At 31.2% G+C, this 14,998-nt stretch overlaps 1 protein-coding gene across 3 annotated transcripts in view; it reads right to left on the bottom strand.

The window, feature by feature from the left end:
- Nucleotides 1–14,776, bottom strand: part of LOC143223334 (tribbles homolog 2-like) — a 32,743-nt gene extending 17,967 nt beyond the window's left edge. The window contains exons 1-3 of one of the 3 annotated variants that reach the window (XM_076451205.1): nucleotides 14,394–14,776; nucleotides 11,937–12,037; nucleotides 7,282–7,838 (exon numbers count right to left, since the gene is read on the bottom strand). In XM_076451205.1, the coding sequence (XP_076307320.1) occupies nucleotides 7,282–7,548 (267 nt within the window). In that variant the 5' untranslated portion in view covers nucleotides 7,549–7,838; nucleotides 11,937–12,037; nucleotides 14,394–14,776. Of the gene's footprint in view, nucleotides 1–7,281; nucleotides 7,839–8,740; nucleotides 9,261–11,936; nucleotides 12,038–14,393 lie in introns of those variants that run through there. The other 2 variants (XM_076451203.1, XM_076451204.1) reach the window with 2 other exon arrangements.
- Between the last annotated feature and the right edge of the window lie 222 nt (nucleotides 14,777–14,998).

The raw sequence follows: 14,998 nt of genomic DNA, 5'->3' as shown, positions 1-14,998 counted from the left end.
TATACTGGTACAGATATGTAGATGACACGGTTGCGGGATTCAAATCTACAGAACACACACTTAGTTTTTTTCAGCCACATTAACTCCACACACCCTACCATTAACTTTACCAGTGAACACAAGAAAACTACCCAAATAGCATTTCTTAACCTCAAGATCACAAGAACCAATACACAATTTAAAACAGAAATCCAGCGAAAAATTACCCACACTGGACTATACATTCCTTGGGACTCAGCACATGAAACAAAACAAAAACTCAACATACTAAGAAACCAAATAAACACAGCCATAAAACTATGCTCACCAGATAAAATTAACGATGAATTAGACAAAATAAAACAATACTTCATCAACATCAATACGTTTCCTCCACAAACCGTAGAAAACCTTATACACAGACACCTGGACAGAAAGCATAATCAAACAACAAAAGTAAATATATCTCACGAATCAAAAAATCACGAAACCATTATACTGCTACATACCATATATTCCCGACATCAGCAGAAAAATAACCAACATTTGGCAAAAACTAGCAACAAAATATGACATTCCAGTTAATACTAAATTTATTCAAAAACCAGGCATAAAACTGAGGTTCTATACTATGTAAAAACTACACTGACAAACATTACACCAACATTATTTATAAAATACAATGTGATAACTACCACGACTTCTATATTAAGAAACAAGTAGAAAAATGAAAACCAGATTTAAGCACAAAAAGTCACCTTCACACGTTTTCTAACACTGCAAGTCAAATAAACACAACATAACCATAGAAAACACTCAAATACTAAATAAAGAAACAAACACAAACAAACGCAAAATTAAAGAAGCCTTACTTATACAACAACATAAACCCAAAATAAACCAATACAAAGGAACACCTTTATACCTATATTAAAAATAATAAAATAAATAATATAAAATTATATATTCAAACATCTAAGCCCGCCCTCTACATTACGACACTCAGTTACACAACCCCTTTCAAACATGTGGTCAGCTTCCGGTCAGTTACCTCTCTCTTTGTGAACCTGACGATAACCGAAGAAGGTCGAAACGTTGTTCACTTCTCTACGCAAAAAAAAAAAAAAAAATCTCAACCCAAACGAGCCGTTTCTACATATATATTTCTCTACAAGTGGGTTTTCTCGACATCACTGCAAATAGGAACCTTTTCAATAATAAACGAAGATAATATCTACGAACTTAACTACCCTATAAACATCAATTTTTCTGATGTTGACCACGGCTAAAACGTTTGCGGTTATTGCTAGTACTCAACGATGTAAAGTAAAGCAGCGAAAAATAAAGTTCATTGCTAAAATTCCCAATGTAAACTTAATAAACTTCAATAAATTCAGTTCAGTATTACTTTCTAGGGCCCGGCATGGCCAGGTGGGTTAAGGCGTTCGACTCGTAATCTGAGAGTCGCGGGTTCGAATACCCGTCACACCAAACAAGCTCGCCCTTTCAACCGAGGGGTCGTTATAATGTAACGGTCAATCCCACTATTCGTTGGTAAAAGAGTAGCCCAAGAGTTGCCGATGGGTGGTGATGACTAGCTGCCTTCACTCTAGTCTTACACTGCTAAATTAGGGACGGCTAGAACAGATAGCCTGAGTAGCTTTGCGCGAATTTCAGCAAACATTACCTTCCAGAATATAATACTCCTTTCTATTGGAAACGGAGTGGCATGTTGGGCAAACACGTTCTACATCCGCTATCATGTTCTAACTAATATACATTAAGTGACCTATTGAACAAATACACTTTACACGTAGAGATGGATTACCTTTTTGCGTAATTATGTTCTAACTACCGAGCAAGTAAGTATATTGCATGTAAACACGTTTTACTCTGAAGAAATGAGCATACAGTTTGATAATCATGTTCTAACAACAAACAAAAGAACGATCGAGCTTGTCTTTCTAATCTCGAAGGATGACTGTTTTCAAAAGGGGCGTAGATTTTTTACACCCGATGGGGGGGGGAATGATTTTTGCAACCACTTATGTGGACTGTTCAATTTGCAAATTGGTAATCTCTGATTACGTGAACCTGAAAGCTGTAAACATGCAGTCACAGAGTAATATTGTTGCCACGATACTTGCATGTATACTTAGGCCTACTGACTGATACTTACGAACTATCGCTTAGATCAAAAAGCTTAGAAGCCCGCCTATATTAAAGATGCACATTTCGGCTACTGAAAAAGCCTACATCTAGGCCTAATTATGTAATTCGACTGGTAAAAACACGAGAATCACAAGAACACACACACAATTTGTAGGCCTGTGATGCAATAAAACAATTCAACAGACCAAACTGTAGGGGGGGGAGGATGATTGTATGCACCATACCCCCAACCTATAATGAATGGGGGATATATACCCTCCATCCCCCCAGGATCTACGCCCCTGGTTTTCAAATCTTAAGTGCTCCCGTTTTCTTTAAAGAGAAAAGGGATGTGTTGCCTTGTAAGTATTGGAAGAAATTAGTAAAATCATGTTTAACGTGTTCACAGAAGTGGTGTCTTAATTTCACTAACTCAATTCTAGAACAGTCAGACGTGGTAACACATTCAGTAAACAGAAGTAATGGATTATTTCCTATGTTTCATAGTGAATAAACCTGTCCTGTTAGTAACATATTCTATGTACAGTCAGACGTGGTAACACATTCAGTAAACATTAGTAATGGATTATTTCCTATGTTTCATAGTGAATAAACCTGTCCTGTTAGTAACATATTCTATGTACTAATCTTAGTCACTGCCGAAAATGAAAGAAGGGCAATATCCAACACAGAAAAAAAGAAAGAAAAAGTTAAATACATTACGTAACAAAACTCGTCTAATTTGGGTATCGCAGTTTCTAGTTGGATCATGTTAAATTTGGCATAAGAATAACTGATTATTTAGTAAACCTCATTCGCCATATCTAAACCTGTTAATATAAAGGTAGGTGTAGCAAACCGAGAAACGATTCGAAACAAAAGTTTTTTTTTAAATTTGGTGTTCGCGATACTACCACGCAATTCTATTCAAGCTTAACTATTTCATATCATAAGAGACCTTTCCAATTTCCCAAGAGTATGACGGTCTCTTCACCTCTGCTATTTTGTTATACATTAAACTATGTTGCTCTTCGGGATTCGTGTAAAATGTCGACAACTGTTAATCTTCCTTCAGCAAAAACAGAGATCGATAACCAAGAACTGACGTCATCACGTGCTCAGAGCCTTTTAGTGATTATGTGGCTACCCTACAACAACTTCGCGATGCAGAGACAGATACGACAGAAATAACTACGAATATTTCCCCTTGAAGCTCTTCTATATATTAGTCCAGCACCAGGGAAATATCGGCATAGAAACGTACACACAAATATTTAATGTATTCTTCGTTAAAACGTATTCTTATGTATTACATGAATATATAAATATCTTGTATATAGACAGGAAGGTCACTCTCAGTGATTTCCTTTTCATAGATCTTACTAGTTTCATTCACGCAAGAGAAGGCGGAATATCAACATATCCAATCACTAAAGGTATCAAATGGTGTGGTTCCACAACATCAAAAATAATTTCCTCAAACTTTACCACAATATAAATTCCTCATCTTCCGGGGGCTGATCGTATACATGTTTATGATGTCAAAAAACAACGTAGGTTCAAGTAGTTTTAATACAAAATGTAAAACAAGCGCTTGGATTATAAGGTTTTTATGATTATACACACACACACTTGCACTAGTGTGATTTGCAAATAATACCCAGGAAGACTTTGAAAGTACATAATGGCACAATATCCAGTGTCTGTCTAATAGCTAACCACCAACAATACTTTCTGTGCATATAGCTGTATCACTTCAACAATTTACTGTTTAATTATATTAAGCAAATTTTCCCAGAGACAAAAATCAATTCGTTGATAAAGAATCCTTCACCTGCACCACTGTATTATTTGCTAGCTTCATAAAGCTCTAAGTTTTAGGGGTAATTAAAAAATTATATACTAAATACTTTATCTATACCTATGTAATAAATTATTTTATCTTTACATCTACAAAATATGTTGAAATATAATAACTCAAAGATCTGGTGATCCTACCTGTAAAATTTTACTATGTCAAGGACACACACATTAAAAATTGTATATACATACATTTTATATTCACTATCTTACTAAAATAATTCAGATATCACTGACAATGCTATTAATAAAATAATGCAGTGTGTATAATAACATGTTAATTTTAACACTATTACTTGTATGTTGCACATTTGTTTACGCATTAATACAAATATATGCACTAATATACAAACACATGTAAGAAGAATAAAAACTTAATCACATCTGCATATTTTTGTAGTGTCATCACCTCATAAAAATAAGATTAGAAATTAAAATGCTATACAAGGCAATATGCTCTTAACATTAAGAAAATCTTTAGGTGCGAGTTAGCCTGTTGTTCAAAACAAAGGGACACAATAGGCTGTTTTATTGCCACTGCAGGGATAAAAACACATTTTAGCACTGTAAGCTATCAAGTTTCTTAAAAAAAATAGTAATTAGTATGATTCACTTAAAAAGAAGTGATGGCTAAAATCTAGAGTGGAGAGAACAACAGTTTGGGTGAATGACTAAACACATGATTCAACAATTTTATCATCAAATCAATTCTTAGAAACCAAGAAACCTACATAATTAATCAGAGTATAACTCATTATTCATTAAATTCTTGCTACTCTATAGAAGATTACATAATTTGGTAATTAATATGACAAAACAAAAGAAAGATATTCAAATATTACATTATTTATAAATCAAGGTTACCACAATGATTACAGTACCCCACCCAGTTCAAGATCCAACTCCTCCATATAATAAATCAACTCAAAATTTATTTATAGTTTATGCTTTTCTTGATATCTGCCAGCCACATAAAAATATTTTTTTAAATGGATTCTAAAAGGCTTAGAACTTAATGTGGTATTTCTTAATTTGAATTTTATTTATAGTGCATAAAAATTGTAAATAAAGTCATGGAAGATTATTAGCCCCTTCCTTAACGTCATTCTAATTTTTAACTATTAGTAATAATATAATTTATGTTAAGAACATAAGATCCAATTAAGTGTTGGTATAATAATATACTGGTTTAACAGTTGTACCACCCAATTTTATCCAGTGTGAGGTAATTTTGTCATCTTTCTTTCCTCTGTTTAAACTAACATAAATAAATACAATAATTTAATTTATGAAATGGGTGCATACCTTTTGTCATACAAGAATACATAGATGGCAAATGTCTCTTCTTTTTGCCAGTAGTAAAATTATTTACATTTAGTTGCATTACACAAACATTTTGTCCAAATAAATATGTGCTAATGCTGATCCCTGAATAGCAATGTATTTGAATCTTAAGGATGTGTTTTTTTTTTTTTTTACATTAACACTTTTCATTTGTTGCTGTGAGATTACCCCCTCTGCTACATAATAATTTCACAACATCAATAGACACAAAATGTCACTTTTGAAAGGATGTTATATATGGAAATGCCAATATAGTGCACAATTCTTTCATTATATGTAATGAATTATCTTGTTCAGTAGTTACAATAAATGTATAAGAAAATAAAATTTAGAGTACAATAAAAATGAGATTTGCTAAAATAAGAGAAGGCAAGTCGGGTGACATTACATGAAAGCAACTCTCAGAGAATACATCTGAAGATGTATCACTCAAGAACATATGAGATAGCAAGTGTTAGTGAGAGTTTGAGTAAATAAGGTTCGATACTTTAGGTATTGATACAAGTTTCTCCTGAAAGAAACCCATGAAAATACTTGGCTGATTTATATATTATTATTATATCATTTATGAACATGTAATACACATGAAATGTCAACATGACAGTATAGCTTCACTTACTGGCCATATACACTAACCACTAGCCTACTTGACTTTGTAGGGTAAGTTTCCTACAAAATTAAACTCTTCTTCCAAAGTCATATTTTTCCATACAAGTAAGTCAAATCACAGAAAATGAATTTTTTATTGCTAATAATTTTATACATTTCATATATTCATCACTGTCTAGAAAGAATAATAAACCAGTATATATGTACGTTCTGATCCTGAAGCATTCGAACTTTGTTCACACTGATTGATCATTTTGATATATTTGTTAACCATACAAATATCACAGCATTATAATATTTCTGAGATTATGTAATAAAAGAACTCAGCAGTATCATTCCCACAAAAATTTCAGCAAAATGTTTTAGTTGTCCTTGAACTTTATACCAAACATGTTTCCAGTGTACCAAAGTTCTCTATCATTGTTTCTACTCTATTGAGGATAAGATTAATAAGCATGTATTCATCTACAAATGTATCGATAGGTTTTAAGGGATGAATGAAACCTTTTTACACATTGAAGAAAACTGTCATATTGTACACTATATATGCTTTACATTTCTGCCATGTTATCTCTTAAAGTAGCTGAAAGACTGAAAATACAGTCAAAATAATTTACAAGTATTTTGTAAAATCAAATTATAACCTAAAATCTGGTGTTGAATATTGTTTGACATGAATGAATTAAATTATGCAAAGTTACAAACTTTTAGACAGGTGCATTAAGATAATAGTAAAATTCTTTGTATATTATTAGAAACTAGTAATTCTGATAAATAGTTTCATAATGATATTTTTATGAAAACAAAAAACACAAATAATTCAGACTTTCATAAAGTATTCATCTCAATAAAAAGGTTTAAATAGTAACTGCCTTAAACAGTTGTGTGTTTTAATTAATGAAACAAAACATAGCAATTTGAAAACAACAAACAATATTGGAAAATTTAATGCAATTTCCTTTGCAAAAAATTATGAAAATGTTTTCTACTCATTTTCAACAGTAAATAAATACAAATCATATTTGTTTGTTCTTATTTGGCATGAACATTAACCCTTATAGTTAAAGCCACAACCAACACTTATGTTTAGAAAAATAACAGTTACTCAAAGCTAACTAAAAGGTTTTTATTTAAGCCAAGTTTATACAATCCTAATTTAAATGAATAATGTCTTAACAAAACATGCATTAACTAACAACATATATATATATACACACACACACACACAATATTATGCAATTTCCTACTGGCACATGAAGCCAAACTACTATCTATTAATAATTTTTGTTTCAAACTCCAGGTAATCTACATTTTAAATACAAGTCTTTATACACTTACCTTGCACACATATTCATCCTCTGTTTTTGCATTTATGCAGCGAAACAAGGCTGTTCCATCAAACTGTTCAAAAAGTATGTAGTTACCAACAGCACAAGCTGCAAAAGGTTCTGGTGTGCTTAGAAGAGTTGGTGGGGTTGGAGGTTGGAGGTTAGGGCTCAGACTTCCACTATAACTTCCACCTTTGTCTTGTGGCTTATCAAAGCTCTGTTCTTGTTTAAGTCTAGCATGATGCAAGTTCAAGCGTGGTGGTCGAGCAACATTCATGAGGAAAAGTTTAATTTTAAATAAAAATAATTTAAACTTAAAGTTATATTCTCACAGCTCAATGCAATCATGTGTTTCAATTTTTTTTATGTATCTGACTGGTCTAAAAGATTTACATTTGCATATAATTATAAGTAGTGTTTGTTTCCTCACTTGATTTATTAGTGTTTAAATTAGCTGAATTAACAAATGGTGGTGAACAATCAAATTATGACAATTTGTAATTTTTCTAATTTGTACGTGCTACTTATTTTCTCAATTGGTTCTTAATCTGAATTCCATATGGCAACCTAGAACAGCAACAAAAACAAACAAAAATACATTTAATTGACCCAACAAAAAATATACATTAAAGTTCATACAATACAGTTATTACCATCGAAAATAAACGAAGACGGTATTATATTACTTGGCCTTGTCTCTTAAAACAATTAAGAGTACAAATATTTGTGGTTTTAAATAATGTCCGTGCTATATACGATATGATTTATATATTTTGGTTAACGTTCAAACAAAATGAGTCCTACTTCGACGATGTCTTCTGAGACACAGCACAACAGTATATAATTAATCGTGTCACAGAGACAGATAAGTATTATTTAACACATGAATAAATTTTTAAAAGTATCGACTGTTATTTATCAAACTTTGTAACTGTTGAATGTACAATAGTAATAATAATAATACAACTCCACGTATACCAATGTGTGACCTCATGTGACCTGAGCACGAAAACCCTTTGTTCTACTTTGATGAGAAATGGTTATTTTGGTGTTTCTCTGTGGAATTGTTTTTCATTTAACAATATTCAAAAGGAGAATACCTTATAATGTTGTCCTTTCAATAAATAAACCTGACAGTTTTATCAATTACGAGCAACAACATATCCAATTTAACTTGGCTTCGAATAGTTGCAAAGTTACATGACCATTTTAAAACAATAAAACTATTCTAAATTATTCTAAGTCAAAAACACGCATTTACGATATAAATTTTATAATATAAAGACCTTTTAATATTATTATTAATTCAACTTATTTAGTTAATTTACTCAAAATTAATTTCATTAGATCTAAATAATGCATTCTTAATCATGTTCATTTTGTAATTTAACTAAACATACCTTTCCCTAATTAAATTTTACTCTAATATAATAATTTTTCTTATCTTAAATAAAAAGGATAATATTAACCTCAATAACAACAATGTTAAAGACATTTTGATGAAAACACTTCGTTTAAATGTACGATTCCACATCACGAAACTTCCCACGAGCCACGATCACACAGAGAAAGCATACCTTCACTATTCAGTGTTACTAGTAGTAATAATACTACGTTCTGCGTATTCTAAATAAGAATTAGTTTTAGTTACATTACCTACGCCACGTATCCGAGTGTGCTGTTCATGATTAGGTTGAAATGGCACTCTTATCGTCCACTCGTTTCTGAGTAGGGAAGGCCAAACCCGAAAATGTAAAAAAATTCACTCACTCAAACACGAGGCTAACGACATTTACGGATGATCTAACCTAAGTCAGGCCAACCCCATTCAGAAACAACGCACACAGTAGCCTAGCGATATCAAGCAAAACCAGACAAGGCCGGCATGGTGTAAGATAGAACGCAAAATTACCGCGCAATAATATTAACATTGTTAATAAATAGCATTATATTCTGAAGAAGAAAGATCGACTGTTTTAATATATTTTTATTGTATAATTGATTTTGAGTGTAATATATCAACTTAATATTATATTACACACCATTTTTATAAAACATTATCAAAAATCGTTGATATGGGAACTATTTGTTAGCAAAAGAAGACACCAGATAACTACATATTAAATCATTCAAGGATTATGAAGGCACTGACGCAATATGCCAGCTGCGTTTAAACATGAAAGTGTAATCAGGTTTTCCTTTAAAATAACTAAATTAAGCTTTGACGAATACAAATGTTCATTCACATTCGACTATCATAATGAAGTTTATGTGAAACAAGTTATAATTTCAGTGATTATATTAAACAGTATTAATAATTATTCTTTTATAAAATATCACTCATAGATTCGCTTGCCAAACTATACAATAATAATATCTTATTATAAAAATTTTGAAACTTCTTTTTGTATTTCTTCCAGATAAAACATCAATGCAAAACGTAAAACAAATTTCACACACGCCACTGTATACAGACAGGCCATAATATCAAATCTTTTGGTCTATAATCTCTCTTGTCTGTTCATGTTATAGTGTACGCAAAACAATACTTTTAGACATTTTATTATTTTTGGGCCTATTTTATCGAACTTATTGGTTAACTAGTGTAAAGTTTATTAAAAACAACAACAAAATGTTCGTATAATTGTTTTTTACAGGTATAATAGACCAATAAAAGATATGAATAAATCAAATGGACATAAATTCTACATGTACTTTCTGTATTGAAGGAAAATGCTGTATGTTAATATCTCAGTAAGAGTATTCCATCTGAATGAAACATCCTCAAAATAGTTTGAGATTATTATCGTTTTCAACCATCTGTTCAGCCTTGTGTAATTTCAATAGATGTATTGTTAAAAAATATTATTATATTCTTAATAGAGCCATACATTGTAGGACACAACATCAGAATATGATTAAAAAAGAAAAAAGTATATAAAACTACTACATCATATACTGTCACTTTTGATATTAATAGTAAAGATCTGTACTATTTTTAGTGTAGTGTTTGTGTAATAATATCTCTTTAAGGGAACCCATAAAAGTAAGTGGTTATTGAGTTTCACAAATATTATATGGGGTAATTTACATTTGTGTCCTCTAGTAAGCTTGGGGACTTATTAAACCAAAACTAGGGGTCCAATCCCCAAAGTGGGCACAATGCATAAGTTGTTTGTGTGGTTTATGAAGTTAGTAACAAAACAAACTATACATGTTTTTTGTTTTGTTTTTAAACTCATGAATTTTTCTACCAGGAAATTTAACTTTGTGCTCAATAATATTCTTTGCATGGTATAGCTATAGGGCTAAAGTTGGCTGCCTCTTTGGCCAATCAGTCTTTATTTTCATGAAAAACAGTGGATCAAAAAGTGCCCACTGTCTTTCAAACCCTTTGTTAGTAACAGTATATGTGTTTATTTATTTGATTTTCTTGTAGCAAAGCCACATTGTTCTATCCAATGTGTCCACACATGGGAGCAATGGTACGTAGGGATAAGTTTACCAATTCTATATGATATGAAACAAGTCTTAGTAAGTATACAGCAGCTTTCATTTTAGAGTACAATGTTAGCAACAACATCATTTTATGTTTTTGGATGCCTTTATTGATAATAACAATAACAACAGGTCTTTATTTTAACTTTTCAACTTTCATACCAGTTTTATTGAAGAATAATTTAATTAAAATCTTACAGTATTGTACTTAATAAACAAGAAATTTGATGAAATAAAGACTTTTGGGGGGGGGAGTAGTTACCATTGATGTATTAAATGATATATTTAAGCAAGCAGAACTTAACTAAAATATAAAGTTCATAAGCTATATATGTATTTATATATCTTAGCATTTCCTTTTTTTGGAAAACATAAGTGGCACATAGAAAAGCATGTACAAAAGCTTGTTTGTAAAGCTTACCTGTACATAAAATTTAGAGTGTTTTTAAACCATACAGTATTTTTCAGATACAAATATAAGATATCACAATTATAAATAAGAAATGTAGTACAAAAACTTATACATGCATGTTGCTTGAACATCTATATTTGTTATTTCCTGATATATATAAATGCCTTATAAACATAATGAAAACTTCTTAGGTTAGTGTTGTTTAGTTGTCCATTCAAATTCTTTTTAAATTTTAACAAAGGGTAAGTAAAGTCTTAATATAAAATGAAAGTCTGCTTGTTTATTGGCTAAAGTTAGAAAAAAATCAAAAGACCAGGATCAGCCTTAAGAAGTGCTTGCCTCACCCTAAGGTCACCCTGAAGTGAACCCACCATACACCTTCTTACATAAACTATAAAATAAAATTATATTGTTTTACTAATTTGTTAAAGAATATTTTAAGTTGAAACTTTAAAAAATATATAATTATTCTTAAGGCTGGTACTTCATGCATCTAATTTCATAATATTTTAGTTGTTGCAGTCATCCTCAAAACTCATACTGCCAGTTATTTCAGCTTTTAATAATACAGAAACCTACAACTCCAAAGGAGTTTATCTATTACATGAAAGCTTTCCATTTAATTAAAATGAATCATATTATCATATAAATATATTTTGCTACTAACTGTTGTTGTCCCAAAAATTATGTTATGCTATTTTATTATATTATATTAGTATGATAATACAACACCTTTTTATCATATAACTACTTACTTTATTCAAAATCTGGATACATTTCAGAGATTCTTGACTCAGTTTGTAGAATATGCCAAACAGATCTTCTCTACAACTATTTTTAATATCATAAAGTCAAGCTATGAAAAAATAAAACAAGGTTTAGATTTTCAGAGTTTTCATCATATATGTGCATATACTTAATCATGTTTATTTAGGCAATTCATTTTGGAGTTACATTATTTCAATATATAGTAATATCCCAATGAATGTCTAACAGAATTTTGCAAAACTTACTACAGGAGGTTTGAGTTGCACTGTTTTGTGATGAAATCTCAATTGATGAAAAGTATTTTTGCATTTGTTAGAATGTGCACAACTTTATTTCCTTTTCAGGTACATATAAATGAGATTATATATAATATATGATATTATAAATTAAAACATAAAACCCAAATTACTTGAATGCACTGTCTGTAACTGCACAAAACTTTCAATTTCTATATAATATTGAAATTAAGATTAATTTAGCTATGTGCTTTGCTTCATGTTTAACTTTAGTTTCTTATTCAGTTAGATTTAACACCATTAAAAGTTTAACTGTATTCCATTTCAAACTATTTTACTGCCAAAGAAGTCCAGATAATATTCAAATGTGATGATACTAATATCATATTCTGCATCTAGTGTAGAATGTATATCAGGGGAGTTTTTTCTAAACTTTTATGCAGGTGTTCTGCAAGTAGTTCTGATTTTCTGGGATGCTTGATGAATGAACAAAGATCATAAATATACACTAATACTCTTCTTTTGGTAAAGGTTATGTACTATAATGGTTATTTCATGAAAGGTTGTACCAACTTGAACTTACATTTGTATCTTCTCAGTGGAAGAGGGTAAACCATTTTTTTTTAAGGATTGAGATATACTTCAACAAGTTAGTATGAGTAATCTGGTTTAACTGGAAAGTATCATATTTCATTATTATCTCCTCTGTTCTTATTGAGAAAGAATGTTTTGAGAAATTCCTTCTCTCCAGTCTCAGCAGCCAATTTCAGTTTTAAAATAAATAATTACTGGCCAGTGAGTAAAAGAAAATCAGAAACAGTGTTAGTGAATAATGATATTGTTTCATTTGTTCATTTTTGTCATTTGCTATCCTTTGTTGTGTGAGATTATTGTAAATTTAAATGTGGCATTTTCACAACATGTTTTACAGACACTTGAATTTATATGACAGATATCAAAGTGTCTGAATTTCAGATAATTATTTAAACCAATGTTACTGTCATTGAATTAGCATACATATTTGATAAGTATTTCTATCCAATTAATTAATGTGTATAATGTTTCAAAATGTACATGCATATATACTATGTATAGATTCCAATATAGAAACTCAATCAAAGGAAAACTAAGTTCTTATCCTAGTTATACATAGAACTGGATTATTTTCCTAGAATATCACATGAGCTTTCTTGCAGGAAAGATATCTGTAACCTTACATATATTTTATCAAAACACACAGCATTGTTTCCTGTTGGTGAGACAGATTATACTCCAATGACATAACCTGCCCTGGAACTGAGTTGAAAGTGATTCAGTTATGATCAGATTACAATAAAATAAGATAACACATAAAAGTAGTTAAAGAACATACTAGTGATATTATTCTAGATTATTTTCATAAAGAATTAGCAGTGGACTTTTGCTCTAGAGAGAAAACATCAAATCACTTAAGGTAAACATACAAATACAGATTGCAACCTGAAGTAAGCTATTATAATCTCTGTTGAAGGACACATTTACATTTGTTTTGAATTAGACTGTGCACAAATTTAGGCACTGACTTTACATTACAGCATCTGGCAGTTCCCTTTTATTCTGCAGATCCAACTCATTCTTGCCATGGGTGAAATATTTTAATATGAAAACACTACAGAGTATATAAAAAGATATATATTTTGTGCCTTGACTACAGATTTTGTTATGGTAGAGGTAAGTATTTTTGTTTCTTTTCCTGTCTATAGTGTATTTTCCTGTACTTTTGAAGACTTTTATAGTTTTAAGTTAATGCTTTGCACCAAAGGAAATGGCATTTTCCACAAGGTGAAAGACTTGAGATTAGGAGGAACTCTCAGTCAGTGGAGATGGAGAGAGATCTTAGGTCTAAGATCAACTGAGAGAGACTGGAGATACTATTTGTACATGATATCCATCAACAGGAACTGTTTTACCAGCAGGTGGAACATAAAATACAATCTAGTGAGCTGTGGGAAAGTTTTGAGCCTCTCTAGGCTACCACAGATACATTGCCATTTTGCAACCTAGGAGCAGAGATCTGGCACTAGTTCATGGGATCCTGCACTAGTAGTCCCTCTTCTTCCATATTCACAGCAGTAAGAATGGCTCAGTCTTGCAAAGACCATAGTTTCAAGGTAGAGATGCTTATATTAAGATTACAATGACTTGTAAGAAAGGTGATGCAGAACTCACCTTCAACAGTTAAGGGAATGGCAAAATAAGAGTAGGATCATTTCACCGAACATTCCAGAAAGTTGCTCACTGCCTGACATGGATGGACTAAAGAACAAGTGATGCAACTTCTGACCCAGCATTTAGGTGATCTATGCTTTGACACCATCAAACATTGACGTGAAGCACAGCGATAGGGTTATAACTGTTGTACATTGTTACATATTATAATTTGCTTCGGATGAGTCTCTGATTTATTATGATACGTACGTTATGCATTACAATTTCAAATAACCAGAAATTTTAATTTTAATTTATAAGTTAATTAAATGTCAATATGTATTAAATTTATGATACTTGCCGACAATATTGACACCTACAATTTTCTTTCTCAACACAAATATATTTTAATATACGAACAACTATATAATTTATAATAACGGTTATTACAAATAAAGGACCCCCGCTAGTACAGCGGTAGGCCTACGGATTTACACCGCTAAAATCAGGGGTTCGATTCCCCTCAGAGAGCTCAGCAGATAGCCCGATGTGGCTTTGCTGTAAGAAAAACACACACACACACAAATAAAGGTCTGGTATGGCCAGGTGGTTAAGGCACTTGACTC

The sequence above is a fragment of the Tachypleus tridentatus genome, chromosome 8 (assembly GCF_004210375.1).
Source record: "Tachypleus tridentatus isolate NWPU-2018 chromosome 8, ASM421037v1, whole genome shotgun sequence".
NCBI lineage: Eukaryota > Metazoa > Arthropoda > Merostomata > Xiphosura > Limulidae > Tachypleus > Tachypleus tridentatus.
Note: the sequence above shows the minus strand (reverse complement) of the source record. Positions and strands in the feature narration are given on the sequence as shown.